The sequence below is a fragment of the Ictalurus punctatus genome, chromosome 12, assembly GCF_001660625.3.
Source record: "Ictalurus punctatus breed USDA103 chromosome 12, Coco_2.0, whole genome shotgun sequence".
Taxonomy (NCBI): Eukaryota; Metazoa; Chordata; class Actinopteri; order Siluriformes; family Ictaluridae; genus Ictalurus; species Ictalurus punctatus.
Genome location: NC_030427.2, coordinates 32108189 through 32122488, shown reverse-complemented (window position 1 = coordinate 32122488; position 14300 = coordinate 32108189). Strand labels below are relative to the sequence as shown.

Below are 14300 nucleotides of genomic sequence, written 5' to 3'. Positions count from 1 at the left end.
CTTTTGTTCTTTTCTTAGTGTCACGAAATGTGTGTACTTAGAAATCCGGAGAAGGTGAGTGTGTGTGTGTGTACGGGAAGTGTAGTCCTTTTCGGCCATGTTTGTAGTTTGAGGTGTATCCTGGGAAATGTAGGTGCTGGTTTGCTGTGATATGATACTTAAATTAAAAGTTATTTAAAAACTGGTTTAAAGTCCACACACAGAAAAAAAAGCTTATTGAATTTACTTATTTTGTACATTGGTTCCATGTCATTGAATTGAGTTATATTGTACTGTACTGTGTGAATTGATAGAAATTAAATCAAATATTCAAACAGTGTGAAGTCCACACACTGAAAAAAAAAGCTTATTGAATTTACTTTTTTCTGTACATCACTTCCATGTCATTGATTTGAGTTATATTGTACTGTTTTGTGTGAATTGATAAAAATTAAATCAAATATTCAAACATTTTATGTATTAATTTAAACATGTGGCAACATTGATCAAATATGTTGTTACAGAAAGGGCATTTTCACAAGGTTATTTACACATCCTGACCGTCACGGATACTCAGAGGTGGGTAGTAACGCACTACATTTACTTCATTATATTTACTTCAGTAAGTTTTGAAAAAAATAAAAAACTTTTAATAGTTAACTAGCCATACTTACAGTGCATCTGGAAAGCATTGACAACGCTTCACTTTTTCCACATTTTGTTATGTTACAGCCTTATTCCAAAATGGATTAAATTAATTCTTTTCCTCAAAATTCTACAAACAATATCCCATAATGACAACATGAAAGAAGTTTGTTTGAAATCTTTGCAAATTTATTAAAAGAAAAACAAACAAACAAACAAAAAAAATGACATGTAGATAAGTATTCACAGCCTTTGCTCAATACTTTGTTGAAGAAGCTTTGGCACCAATTACAGCCTCAAGTCTTTTTGAGTATGATGCTTCAAGCTTGGCACAACTATTTTTGGGCAGTTTCTCCCATTCTTCTTTGCAGGACCTCTCAAGCTCCATCAGGTTGTATGGGGAGCGTCGGTGCACAGCCATTTTCAGATCTCATTCACAGAGTTGTCCTGTCCTGTCCTGTTGTCCTTTGTTATCTTGGCTGTGTGCTTAGGGCCATTGTCCTGTTGGAAGATGAACCTTTGCCCCAGTCTGAGGTCCAGAGCTCTCTGGAGCAGGTTTTCATCAACGATGCCTCTGTACATTGCTGCATTCATCTTTCCCTCGATCCTGACTAGTCTCCCAGTTCCTGCCGCTGAAAAACATCCCCACAGCATGATGCTGCCACCACCATGTTTCACTGTAGGGATGGTATTTGCCAGGTGATGACTGGTGCCTGGTTTCCTCCAGACATGACACTTGTCATTCAGGCCAAAGAGTTCAATCTTTGTTCAATCTTTGGTCTGAGAGTCCTTCAGGTGTCTTTTGGCAAGCTCCAGGTGGGCTGTCATGTGCCTTTTACTGAGGAGTGGCTTCTGTCTGGCCACTCTACCATACAGGGCTGATTGGTGGAGTGCTGCAGAGATGGTTGTTCTTCTGGAAGGTTCTCCTCTCTCCACAGAGACACTCTGGAGCTCTGTCAGAGTGACCATTGGGGTTTTGGTCACCTCCCTGACTATTGCCCTTCTCCCCCGATCGCTCAGTTTGGCCAGGCGGCCAGCTCTAGGAAGAGTCCTGGTGATTCCAAACTTCTTCCATTTATGGATGATGGAGGCCACTGTGCTCATTGGGACTTTCAATGCTGCATAAATGTTTCTGTACCCTTCCACAGATCTGTGCCTTGATACAATCCTGTCTCGGAGGTCTACAAATAATTCCTTGGACTTCATGGCTTGGTTTGTGCTCTGACATGTATTTTTAACTGTGGGACCTTATATAGACAGGTGTGTGCCTTTCCAAATCATGTCCAATAAACAGAATTTACCACAGGTGGACTCCAATCAAGTTGTAGAAACATCTCAAGGATGATCAGTGGAAACAGGATGCACCTGAGCTCAATTTTGAGTGTCATGGCAAAGGCTGTGAATACTTATGTACATGTGCTTTTTATTATTATTATTATTATTTTTTTTTACTTTTAATAAATTCGCAAAGATTTCAAACAAATTCTTTACTATACATTATGGGGAATAGTTTGTAGAATTTTGAGGAAAATAATGAATTTAATCCATTATGGAATAAGGCTGTAACATAACAAAATGTGGAAAAAGTGAAGCGCTGTGAATACTTTCCGGATGCTGTATACTGTATACTCTTACTCAAGTTCATTTTTAATCACAGAAATATACTTTTACTTCACTACATTGTGTGCCTTTCCTCCGTTACTGTTAAATATTAATGAATATGTGTAGCTTTAATAATTAGTTTAAATGACATACATTGAGGTTGCAAGCCTAGCAATACTCTGCAGTTGTTTGACACAACAACCGCTCATGTTTTTAACATCCTGGAAAGCGGGAAGAAACAAGCGTGTCAACATACACAGAGTTCACCATGTAGTATGAAATTCAAGATTTTCCCTTGATTTTAATCAGATCTGAAGTAACTAGTAATTTGAGTAGTCTTCTCATCGTATACTTTATTACTCTTACTCAATTATTAATAATATTACTTTTACTTTCCACCATATATTTCTCCGCACTGAACAGCTGCTCTACGAGGGTTCTTCTATACCCGACTAGCCAACCTACATGTTGGAGGTGTGAAATGGAAGGTGTGAAAACGTCTTATCCAAAACGATAGCAAGAATGATCCCCACCAAACCCCATGCACAGGTGCAAATGTCCCATAACCCTAGCCCCACACAAACCCAAAGTGGGAGGCTATTCCACTGAATTACTCAAAATATATTTCAAATGAAACTGCATGTAAAGCTTGCACAAACAAGACACTGACAGAAAATCCAGAGACCCTATTTGCAGACCTCCATAAGAATGGTAGCACCTGATTTCAATAAACCCCATGCATGGCACAGGGCCAAAATTTCTAACTTTCTCTCTGCTGAAAGAAAAGGCACCTGTGGGAGTTTCCAGCTAAAAAAAAAAAAAAATGAGGAAGGCACAACAACTATCAGTATCAACATATAAAAGCTGTGCAAAATGTAAATAAAAACAGAATTCAATGATTTGCAAATCTCATAAACCCATATTTAATTCACAATAGAATGTAGAAAACATATCAAATGTTTAAACTGAGTAAATGTACCATTTTAAGGGAAAATTAAGGTAATTTTCAATTTGATGGCAGCATCACGTCTTAAAGAAGATTGGTGAACCTCTGCCCGACTTTACTTCTGAGAGACTCTGCTTCTCTAAGATACTCTTTTTATACCCCAAAATGATTCCATGTGTACAAACTGCGGGACACTCACCATGGGAAGGATAAAGTGGAAGAAATATAACAATAATAATGCTTCCATAGGACTGGGTTCAACAACAAAGAAATTCTGCAACTTTTTCACCAGTAAACTTATTGACACATGGAGCTCCCTTTCCCCCCACAACTATTATCACCTGTCAGCAATGCTTCTCTTTGAGTAAAATGCTTTTGCCTCCACTGCGATGTCATAGACTGCAAATATGTTCAAATAGCTTGACCTGGATAGAATTTATTTGACTCTCCAAGTTTTAAGATTCTGCTCCTCCCCTTCAATTTGACCAATTCCACTGCAATTGCCCAGACATTTGGATGTGAGTCTGAAGCTATTGAATGTACAGTAAGTGAGCATATGCAGTTTACTCCCTGGATTTCCCAATTAAACAAACTGCATTGCTTTTCTAAAAAAAAAAAAAAAGGTTTTAAAAAGTTAGTGGTACTTTCACTAACTTTTAAAAGAAAATTACTGGTCACAATTGTAACTGGTGGGACATAGGTCAGTAAGAAATTATCAGTTGCTCAATAAGACTCATTATAAAATTGCAAACAATATAGTAACATATTTTTTATCATGAACAATATTCATTCAATGTTCTGAAGACAGAAAAAGACAAACTGCATTTGGAATAGGCAGTGATTTCTGTCATTTTAAAATAATGTTACAAAGCATTCATTTATGTTTTGATCTACTGTTAAGTAAAAGTTAAACTGAAAAATTAAATGGTAGGCTATAAAAATGCACCTATTTCTGGATATTGCTTGATCAAAATATTCTACATAACACAAAAATGACACTTGTGAATAAAACAATTTTATATATTAAATTAAAAAAATATAATATACTTATCTTGAATATCTCTGCAGCTCATCAAAAATATAAATGGGGCATCCATGAACTGAAAACACGATGTCAAGAGTTAAAATTTAAAGTAGCATTTTTGTATTTAGTTACTTCTGTTTCTGAATAAAATCTGTTTTGATTGTATGGTCAGAGGCTGTACTAAAGGACGAATAACCTAAAAATCACAAAAATTACACTTGCGTGGGAAACGGAGTTAGGAGTACAGATAAGTGAGGAGTGTTGGGAACATGCTATAGGGTACAGTCTACCACTTCTTGTGCTCATCTTGGACTTATCGAGTTCAAAGTTTTACACAGAGTTCATCTGTCCAAGTCAAGATTTTCTGTAATATATCCGGACGTAGAGGACAAGTGTGATAAATGCCATGGCTCTCCCTGTAATCCCATATGTTTTTCTTCTGCCCTGATCTCCATGTTTTTTTTTGTTTTTTTTTTTTTTGGGGGGGGGGGGGGGGGGGGGGCAGGTTTGTTTTCAGCGTTTGTACTTTTTAATTTTGTTTTCCTTTGTTAGTATAAAGAGAAAAAAAATGTGAATGGTTGCTGCTGTGTGTCAGTCTGTTTGTTTTTTTTTTCTCAATAAAATATTTGTGGGAAAAAAAGAGAAATGTTCAGCAGAATTGTTCAGTAGAAATGTTCAGCAAAAATGTTCAGTAGAAATGTTCAGCAGAAATGTTCAGTAGAAATGTTCAGTAGAAATGTTCAACAGACATGTTCTGCAGAAATGTCCAGCAGAAATGTTCAGTAGAAATGTTCAGTAGAAATGAAACTGGAGATTGTTTGCTTGAGCTGAAATTAAAAAAAGAAAAGGAAAAAAAAATGCTTAAAATGAAAAGACAGCTAAATAGTGAAAAAAGACACGTAATAATTGCTGGATTTATATGAATGAATGAAAATAACTTGCTAATAGTCCATGACCTGAATCTTTTTAATTTGCATGGGCCTCCAGCCAGTGTTGCTATAGTCTCTGTCATGCACCAAGCCTTTTTTCATAGCTTTATGTTTCATGGTTTTGATCTGGTTCTTGTTCTCGTTATTTGAATAGAGTCTTTAGTTTATTCTGTTTGCTGATCACCTGACCATTTGCTTGTTTTGACCATGCTATTGTTTCATGATTTGGATTTGTCTGCCTATATCTCCTATAATAAAACTCTTATCTGTATTTGCATCTGACCTCAACTACATTACATGACAGAACACTTTGCCTCAACATATGGATGTCTGGCCACCATTCATGTCAGTCCATTTTCCCCAGTCGACTGACTTCCGGATTCCAAATTATGGATTGTGCGACTACCCGAGGCAGTTCCTGTTCCACTGCCAAATGTACTTTTCAAGCCTGGCGAACCCCAAGCCAGACAAGAGGCAGGAGCTTGGGTTCATTGTGTCATGGGTTTATGGACGCACCTACCAATGGCTGGAGCATCTGGCCTGCAGTAACAGATATTTAGGCAATTTAGACAAGTATGCCCATATGTGAGCTTGAAAGGTTGAGGTTTTTCCTGTTTTTCACTACAAGATCGAGCGAGTCGACCTGGCACTTTGGCACAATGGTCACACTTCAGGGTCAACCTGAAATGACAGGTAGAGGTAAAATAAGAGATATTAAATATGCTTTAATATATTTGTATAAAATATAGTATGGTCAAATCACGAATATTTAAAGTATTTTTAAGTCTAAAAAAAAACTTACTTTAATAAGACACTTTAATTTTAACTGAAATAAATTGAGATTCTGTGCTCACAATTTACAGTGAAGTTAAAAGTTATCATTTTCCAACAATGTGGATACTGTTCTGTTCATAGCAGTAGACCTGGTAAAGACCTGGTGACAGGTACATGAAAAATGGCAAAAAGTGTCTTTTGTTTAACTCTCTTCTTCATTTAATGTACTTTTATGAGTGAAAAATCGACAGCTTTCCACAATGCTACAGACCATCTCACAAGAACTTCTCCCTGATCACTACTATCATCTATGGTTCCATAACATCTGGCCATGTACCAACTGCATTTAAGAGAGCAAGGGTTATTCCCTTCCTGAAGAAACTCTGGCTCCCTCAGACATCAGCAACTACAGACCAGTATCACTTCTCTTTTTTCTTTTTAAAATCCTCGAACAATCTACAATCAACTGTCTTTCTATCTCTCACAGAACAACCTCAGAAATCCTAACCAGTCTGGCTTCAAATTTGACCATACTATATTTTATACAAATATATTAAAGCATATTTAATATCTCTTATTTTACCTATTGTGTGAAGGCAATACACAGTTATTGTAACGTTTTTATTCGATCCATCCATCTTCTAATGCTTACTCCTTTTCAGGGTCACGGGGAACCTGGACCCTATCCCAGGGAGCATCAGGTACAAGGCGGGGTACACCCTGGATAGGGTGCCAGTCCGGCTAATTCTATTATTTACAAAAAAAAATTTTTCTACCTTTTTTATTGGTTTTTTTTTTTTTTTTTTTTTTAGGTGTGAATTGCACTCAGGATTGGAAACTTTACAGATTGCATCACTCATAATGCCACATAATTTAAATAAATAAATGAATTCACTTGTGAAAATATTTTGCTTCAGTTGTGAAGTTATTTCCTCTGTATGTTCCTGCAGGACATACAGTGAGGGAAAAAAGTATTTGATCCCCTGCTGATTTTGTCGGTTTGCCCACTGACAAAGAAATGATCAGTCTATAATTTTAATGGTAGATTTATTTGAACAGTGAGAGACAGAATAACAACAAAAAAATCCAGAAAAACGCATGTCAAAAATGTTGTAAATTGATTTGCATTTTAATGAGGGAAATAAGTATTTGACCCCTCTGCAAAACATGACTTAGTACTTGGTTTAAAAACCCTTGTTGGCAATCACAGAGGTCAGACGTTTCTTGTAGTTGGCCACCAGGTTTGCACACATCTCAGGAGGGGTTTTGTCCCACTCCTCTTTGCAGATCTTCTCCAAATCATTAAGGTTTCGAGACTGACGTTTGGCAACTCGAACCTTCAGCTCCCTCCACAGATTTTCTATGGGATTAAGGTCTGGAGACTGCCTAGGCCACTCCAGGACCTTAATGTGCTTCTTCTTGAGCCACTCCTTTGTTGCCTTGGCCGTGTGTTTTGGGTCATTGTCATGCTGGAATACCCATCCACGACCCATTTTCAATGCCCTGTCTGAGGGAAGGAGGTTCTCACTCAAGATTTGACGGTACATGGCCCCGTCCATCGTCCCTTTGATGCGGTGAAGTTGTCCTGTCCCCTTAGCAGAGAAACACCCCCAAAGCATAATGTTTCCACCTCCATGTTTGACGGTGGGGATGGTGTTCCAGGGGTCATAGGCAGCATTCCTCCTCCTCCAAACACGGCGAGTTGAGTTGATGCCAAAGAGCTCCATTTTGGTCTCATCTGACCACAACACTTTCACCCAGTTGTCCTCTGAATCATTCAGATGTTCATTGGCAAACTTCAGACGGGCATGTATATGTGCTTTCTTGAGCAGCGGACCTTGCGCGCGCTGCAGGATTTCAGTCCTTCACGGCGTAGTGTGTTACCAATTGTTTTCTTGGTGACTATGGTCCCAGCTGCCTTGGGATCATTGACAAGATCCTCCCGTGTAGTTCTGGGCTGATTCCTCACTGTTCTCATGATCACTGCAACTTCACGAGGTGAGATCTTGCATGGAGCCCCAGGCCAAGGGAGATTGACAGTTCTTTTGTGCTTCTTCCATTTGCGAATAATCGCACCAACTGTTGTCCCCTTCTCAGCAAGCTGCTTGGCAATGGTCTTGTAGCCCATTCCAGACTTGTGTAGGTCTACAGTCTTGTCCCTGACATCCTTGGAGAGCTCTTTGGTCTTGGCCATGGTGGAGAGTTTGGAATCTGATTGATTGATTGCTTCTGTGTACAGGTGACTTTTATACAGGTAACAAACTGATATTAGGAGCACTCCCTTTAAGAGTGCGCTCCTAATCTCAGCTCGTTACCTGTATAAAAGACACCTGGGAGCCAGAAATCTTTCTGATTGAGAGGGGGTCAAATACTTTTTTCCCTCATTAAAATGCAAATTAATTTATAAAATTTTTGACATGCGTTTTTCTGGATTTTTTTGTTGTTATTCTGTCTCTCACTGTTCAAATACAACTACCATTAAAATTATAGACTGATCATTTCTTTGTCAGTGGGCAAACGTACAAAATCAGCAGGGGATCAAATACTTTTTTCCCTCACTGTAAACGCTCACCGTGTCCGACAGAACTTCACATCTATCCTACACAATAGTCCTGCAGGATGTGTGTGTTGTAAATAGACCTGCAGGACATCATTCCTGGAGGATATAATTGGTAATTGGTGCATTGGTAACTGATACACTTTGTGCTGTTGTGCTGAATAACTATAGAAGAAATATAAACAAACATGAATCATTTAGACCACTTAGGTTGTCAACAACACACAACACTGAACAAGAAAGCAGTGATCACAAAGAGTGATATCCACATGATAATAAGCAAGTACGATCTGCTAATTAAGACGATAATAACACTACCAGGTGCATGTGGACCACACCCTACTTAGTTATATCCAGTCATATATTTTCACCTGCCCATGAAGTTGTGTAACCTAGAGAAGTTTGTACAACTGTTCTGCATGTGCATTAATGTAAGCTCTCACCTCATCTGTAATACCACTTGCAATTGTTCAGATATGGATCAAGTTTCTGATAATCAATCGAGCTAAAACATGAAATAACGGACATCATAAAGGTGAAACAGATACATTTCTGTGTCAAACAGAACATCTGGGACAAATGGGGCTTCATGTACAGTTGATGGAGAAGTGCTGCCAGTAATTAAGAAGTATTTAGGCTCTATTGTATATTTTGGAGAGTATTCTGCAGTAGCAAGCCAATAACACAGAATTATGTACTGTTTAGACTTTAAAGATAATGGTTTTAGGAAAAAACTTTTGCCAGTGGGGTTCACTTTATAATTAGACCTAAAAAATTATTTTAGTGGATGTCATTCAGAGTTGGGTGTAACGCATTACAAAATAACAATTAACTCTAAACACTAAATCCGCCTCTGTACTAAACTGCTGTTTATAACTTACTGAATGTTTGTACAAATAAAGTGCCTTAAAATGTATTAAACATCTGTATATTATATCTTTGACAAAGTAACGCGTTACTGTAATCTAATGACTTTTTCTGATAACATAGTAATGTAGCGCATTACATTTTTAAATGGATGTAATTTCATTACAGTTACTGATTTCAATAAAATGATGTAACTTGTGTTACAAATTTATTGTTAAGAAAACAATATACAGTAAAATGCATTTTTAAAATAAATCATGTTTTGCCCCGAAGATTTGTTCTTTATCCCTGAATAATTCTCCACTCAGATTTGTCTCTACGTAACTGAATGTCAGTAAAAGAAGACGGCAGTGATGTAATTTATAACTGCATTGAACTGGGAGACCAATCAGACAGGGTTTACAGGAAAACGTGGAAAAACTCAGGTCTTACTGGCTGACAGTCTCTCAATTCTTCCAACTCACAGTCATTCAGTATGTTTACATTGACAACAATAATCCAATATTAACCTGATTAAGACAATACTCTAATTAAGAAACTAGCATGTAAAGAGCAATTTTTTATTACCTTAAGCCAATTAAAGTCATACTTGAAGTAAAGACAGATGGAATTAAGACATGTGGAGTATTCCTGTTTTAGTCGCATTATCGATATGTATTATAGACATGTACACACCTTAAACACATTATTAACATCGTGTGGGAATTTTCACTGCATTGTGCGACAGGACATGTACACACACGGCAGTGCTCAACCGTTTAACAGCAAGCAAGAGAGAATAGCTACGTCTGAAACCGCATACCTACCTGCTATATAGTAGGAGAAATACATGTATATATTAGGATAAATACATGTATCTCAGCTACTATACAGTACGTAAGTACACGGTTTGGGACGCAGCCCACGGCTTCAAGCAGTCGTCTATTTGCACGTATAGCATGACAAATAATTAACTGCACTTGAAACGTTCGTAAAAATTAAAAATAAAAATACCCAAAACTGTAAACTGTACCATAACGAAGACCAACTATATGTTGATATGTGAAATTTTGGAGGGCGTGTCGTGGGGACGTAATGACGTGTGCTGTTAATTGACCTATGTTCTATAACACGTCAAATGGGAACATGAAAGGAGTATTCTAAAAGCGACTCATGTAAACACCTTAATCAGAATATTGTCTGTCCATGTAAACGTAGTCAGTGTTAGGATAAATGGATACATGACGGTTTGTTTTTTAACCAGTAAAAGTGTTGAAACTGAAACAGAAACATCCTCTGGTGCTGAGCAGAAAAACAAGGTGTGTAAATGTCTATATGAGTTCCAGTTTACGTGAACATGATCTGATCAGAGCAGAAGGAAAGATAATGAACTCTACATGGCTCTGCAGCAGCTAAACACAGACCATGATATCTTAACGGTGTCTCCCCTTGTTTAGATTGTTTTGTTACTTATTTATTTAAAATTATGGTTTTATATAAACGTTAATTTGCTTCTGTTGTGTAGGAGCTCCCTTTTGGTGCCGTTACCGCTAAGTGTGTAAAAGCAACGCCCCCAAAATTAATGTGCAGCCTGATTAACGGTGCTTTCAGGATGGGCGGCTTAACCGCACCGAACTCGCTTAGTTAGAAAAGTTTAATTGGTCCGGTAGCCCTACACACAGTGACAACACCGGAGACATGTTTTATAATAAACCCGACTTTTTCTGATCATTGACGAGCTAAAATGACTGAAAGAGTTTCACTTTGTACTGTATTTTTGTAGGTTTCATAGTTTTGAAAGTAACTTAAGTAAATAATCAGTAATGTAATCAAATTACAGTTTTAAGTAGTAATTAGTCATCTGTAGTGGATTAGTTTTTTGAGTAACTTACCCAGAACTGATGGCATTTGTGTGAGTGTTTAATGAAAGAACAACGGAGTGCATTCCACAAGTTTTATATGGATTCATTTTGATTTCATATTTTAAAAGACTTCCACATCAGTCTGACCAAAATCATTTTAACATCAATATTATTTTAACAATGGTTTGAATATAATAATAAGTTTAAATGTAAATAAAAAACAAACAGTGTACATTTAACAAACTTTACTGCAATGTCCTTTTATTGTATTTATTTTGTGATAATACTGAGTGGTTTTAATGCTCCTGAAAGTTACTCTTTCAGCATAAACAAAAGTAAAGTAAGCCTGCTATAATTTAGTCTTACAGACACTGTGTACTATCAGTTTAAACCTATTTACAACAACAAAGAACAATTGTTTTTTAACACTTTATTTGTACAAACATCTGACATGCAGTTTTGCAAAGTAGCACAAGCTTATATTGATTGAAGAATCCACAGAATATCCATCATTCGGTCAATGTCTGTTTAAAAACAGAACCAGCATTTAGTGGTGTTCATTTGAGAGTTGTCCTCCGAGGCACAGATGGCTGCCAAACGTTTGCTGTTCTTCTTCAGCTGTTTGAGAAGCTTTGGCATGCCATTGTTGTAGAGGACCTTATTCCCTGTGATTTGCTCTGTGGCCTTCACCACATCCTCCATCACCTTCATCACAGGCTCCTGGAGGATGAATCTACGAGTCTGATGTTCAGTCACACTGGCCCTCCCGCTCAGAACACCCAGGAGGTGGACGGCACTTCTCACTTTCTTCTGGAAATCAGCTACAGACTTGATCTGCTTCTTCACCTTCTGGATTTCTTCATGCTTCTGCTTCAGCTTGTCATCTTTCTCACTGATGTCACGCCTGGTCTGGGAAATCTTGGACTCGTAGTCAGACACTTTACATTCATATTTATTCACTTCAGCATCAGACTTTTTCACTTCCTCTTCAGCCTCTATGATAGCATTTCCTGCTTGGTGTATTTCAATTCCACCACCAATCAGCATGGCAGAACCTGTACAGAGAAGGAACAAATGAAATAGTCAGAAGCAACATTCACACATGAAGTTTATGATAACGTCCAATATCTAAAAGTTCTGATACATCATTATGTTTATCTACTGTATATGCTGTAATTCCCACCTGCTATCCATCCAACAACTGGTATAAGTAACAGCCCTGCCCCAACACCTGTGACAATTTGAGCATTGTATCTCCTGTTTTCCTGATCCTGAAGTGTCTGTTCTGTTGAACTCAGGTTTGTCCTGGCCAGCTCCAAAGCTCCCTGAGATTCTTTGAGAATTTTTTTATTTAATTTCTGTTCTTTTCTCAAGTTTTTTAATTTTTTTTTTGTGTCATTCATCTCACATTTGAGTTTTCCCTCATCTTGTGTAAGTCTCTCTAAGCTTTCATCCAAACTCTTTAACCCTGAACTGGCCGTCTGTTCTGACTGCTCCAGAAGCTGTTGAGCCTGCACTATCTGCTGTCTGATGTAGTCGTAGTTGGAGCATTGCTCAGTAACAGGATCTACATCTGCCTTAATCAGGGCCTTGTAGACTTCATTCAGGGTGGAGATGCCACCTTTTAATGGAACAAGAACAGCCTCCGCTGTGTTCTTCAGCACAACTCTGCAGAGACAAACAACATTTCAACACAGAAAATGAAAAAACCTTAAGGAAAAATATTTTAGTTTGGTAATTTAATTTCTGAAAAATTATATTCATTGTTGGATTTTTTTTATTATAAGCAATTATTTAAAAAAAATCTGTTTATTATTAGGAATTATTTCTATGTGTATACTGGTATTCAACTTACTTAGATGAATAAAGCTGGGTCACCGTAATCTGAAACAGAAAGTAACAGTGCTATCACTTAAAAATAAAGGTTCTCCAGTTTTTCTTTACAGTATTTTAGGTTATTCAATGTATCATCCACTAACAGGTTAAAGTGAAGTCCTGCTGAAACCATCCATATCAAAATACTAAATCTAAATGTATTGGGACCATTTTATTTGAATGTTGTTATTGTTACATGTTGTCTACAGCTGCAGGAGAATTTTGTTGATACATTTGCATCAATTTTCTCTGGTGAGCTAAATGGACCAAACATAGTGCCCAAGATATCCCATTAAGAGCACAAATTACTCCAAATACCTCAAACATCTGTGACTTTACCATGAAAATGAGAATAATTTATGTTGCATGTGGAATTGATAACTGCCTTCACCAGTACATAAACGTAAAATCTTTTTATGATCACATCCGAAACACATAGAGACACTGTTGTTGAGCCTCTGACCCTGATACAACTGTTCTTCAGTCCCACATGAAAGTACTGCAACTTGTAAAAAGTAATTAATAGTGCGATCTTCATGAATGACATCTATGGATGTTGTAAATGGTGACCAGTTTAATAAAAGATTTAGCACTTTTATTAATCCCTTGGTTGTAAGTGGTTCTTCAGAGATCTAATAAATATAAGGCTGGTACTGGAAAAATGTTCTCCTATGGCATCAAGCTGAAAAAGCCTTTTTGTTTTTGAAACTTTACTTTTAAAGGGGGGGGGGGGGAGGGGGGGTGTCGTCAAACTGAGCATGAGATCATTGTAACAATCCCCACCAATGTTTATAGCCATCTATGATATCTCTTACAAAATGCTTTCTATTAAAAGAAAAATACTCTATAGACCAAAAGGAAGTTAGTAAAATCAAGTCCACCCCTTAAATTCTATTCTGTGGACCTTCACCTCAACTTCACTTTATACTAGTCTCATGTTACACAAGGTTACATTACATTGTTTTCCTATTTATTTCCTTTTTGTCATAGTCATTTTTGAAAAAATTATTTTTCAATCAAAACGCTCAAGTTATTACATTTTTAAACACTAAAACTGAATATAGCACTCAGAAAAGCAGAATGCAACATGATTACCTCGTCACAGGATTTCTTAAAGACAGACATCCTTTTGTATGCTGTTATTTCTCTTCTAGCTCACCACTGTTAGTTGTGTAAGATTTTAAGATCAGACCCTTTTAAACTACATTGTAGAGGATGTGGGTGGGGTGAAAGGGGAGGGTGAATTACAGATGATAAATAC

General features: G+C 37.3%; 3 protein-coding genes across 4 annotated transcripts in view; 2 read left to right on the top strand and 1 right to left on the bottom strand.

Annotated features, from left to right (window-relative positions):
- mpst (mercaptopyruvate sulfurtransferase) overlaps positions 1 to 14300 on the top strand; it is a 92507-nt gene that overhangs the window by 48208 nt on the left and 29999 nt on the right. The gene's annotated exons all lie outside the window — the stretch shown is intronic.
- Positions 1 to 14300, top strand: part of LOC108272980 (uncharacterized) — a 68501-nt gene that overhangs the window by 47651 nt on the left and 6550 nt on the right. The gene's annotated exons all lie outside the window — the stretch shown is intronic.
- On the bottom strand, positions 11250 to 14219 carry LOC108273003 (uncharacterized). Of its 2 annotated transcripts, none has more exons than XM_017481938.3 (4): positions 14135 to 14219; positions 13020 to 13048; positions 12786 to 12832; positions 11250 to 12219 (listed from the first exon to the last, which is right to left on the bottom strand). In XM_017481938.3, the coding sequence occupies exons 1-4, from the start codon at positions 14162 to 14164 to the stop codon at positions 11693 to 11695; spliced, it is 633 nt and encodes a 210-aa protein (XP_017337427.1). In that variant the 5' UTR covers positions 14165 to 14219; the 3' UTR covers positions 11250 to 11692. The 2 variants fall into 2 exon arrangements, with proteins under 2 accessions (XP_017337427.1, XP_017337426.1); XM_017481937.3 differs by having other exon boundaries at positions 11252 to 12219; positions 12348 to 12832.

What these genes read in the sequence shown, in the direction of transcription:
- LOC108273003 (XM_017481937.3), bottom strand. Translation starts at nt 14,164, where the DNA reads ATGTCTGTCTTTAAGAAATCCTGTGACGAG. An exon ending in TTAAGAAATCCTGTGACGAG is followed by an intron (nt 13,049 to 14,134) that starts GTAATCATGTTG and finishes TTTCTGTTTCAG; the next exon opens with ATTACGGTGACCCAGCTTTA. An exon ending in ACCCAGCTTTATTCATCTAA is followed by an intron (nt 12,833 to 13,019) that starts GTAAGTTGAATA and finishes TTGTCTCTGCAG; the next exon opens with AGTTGTGCTGAAGAACACAG.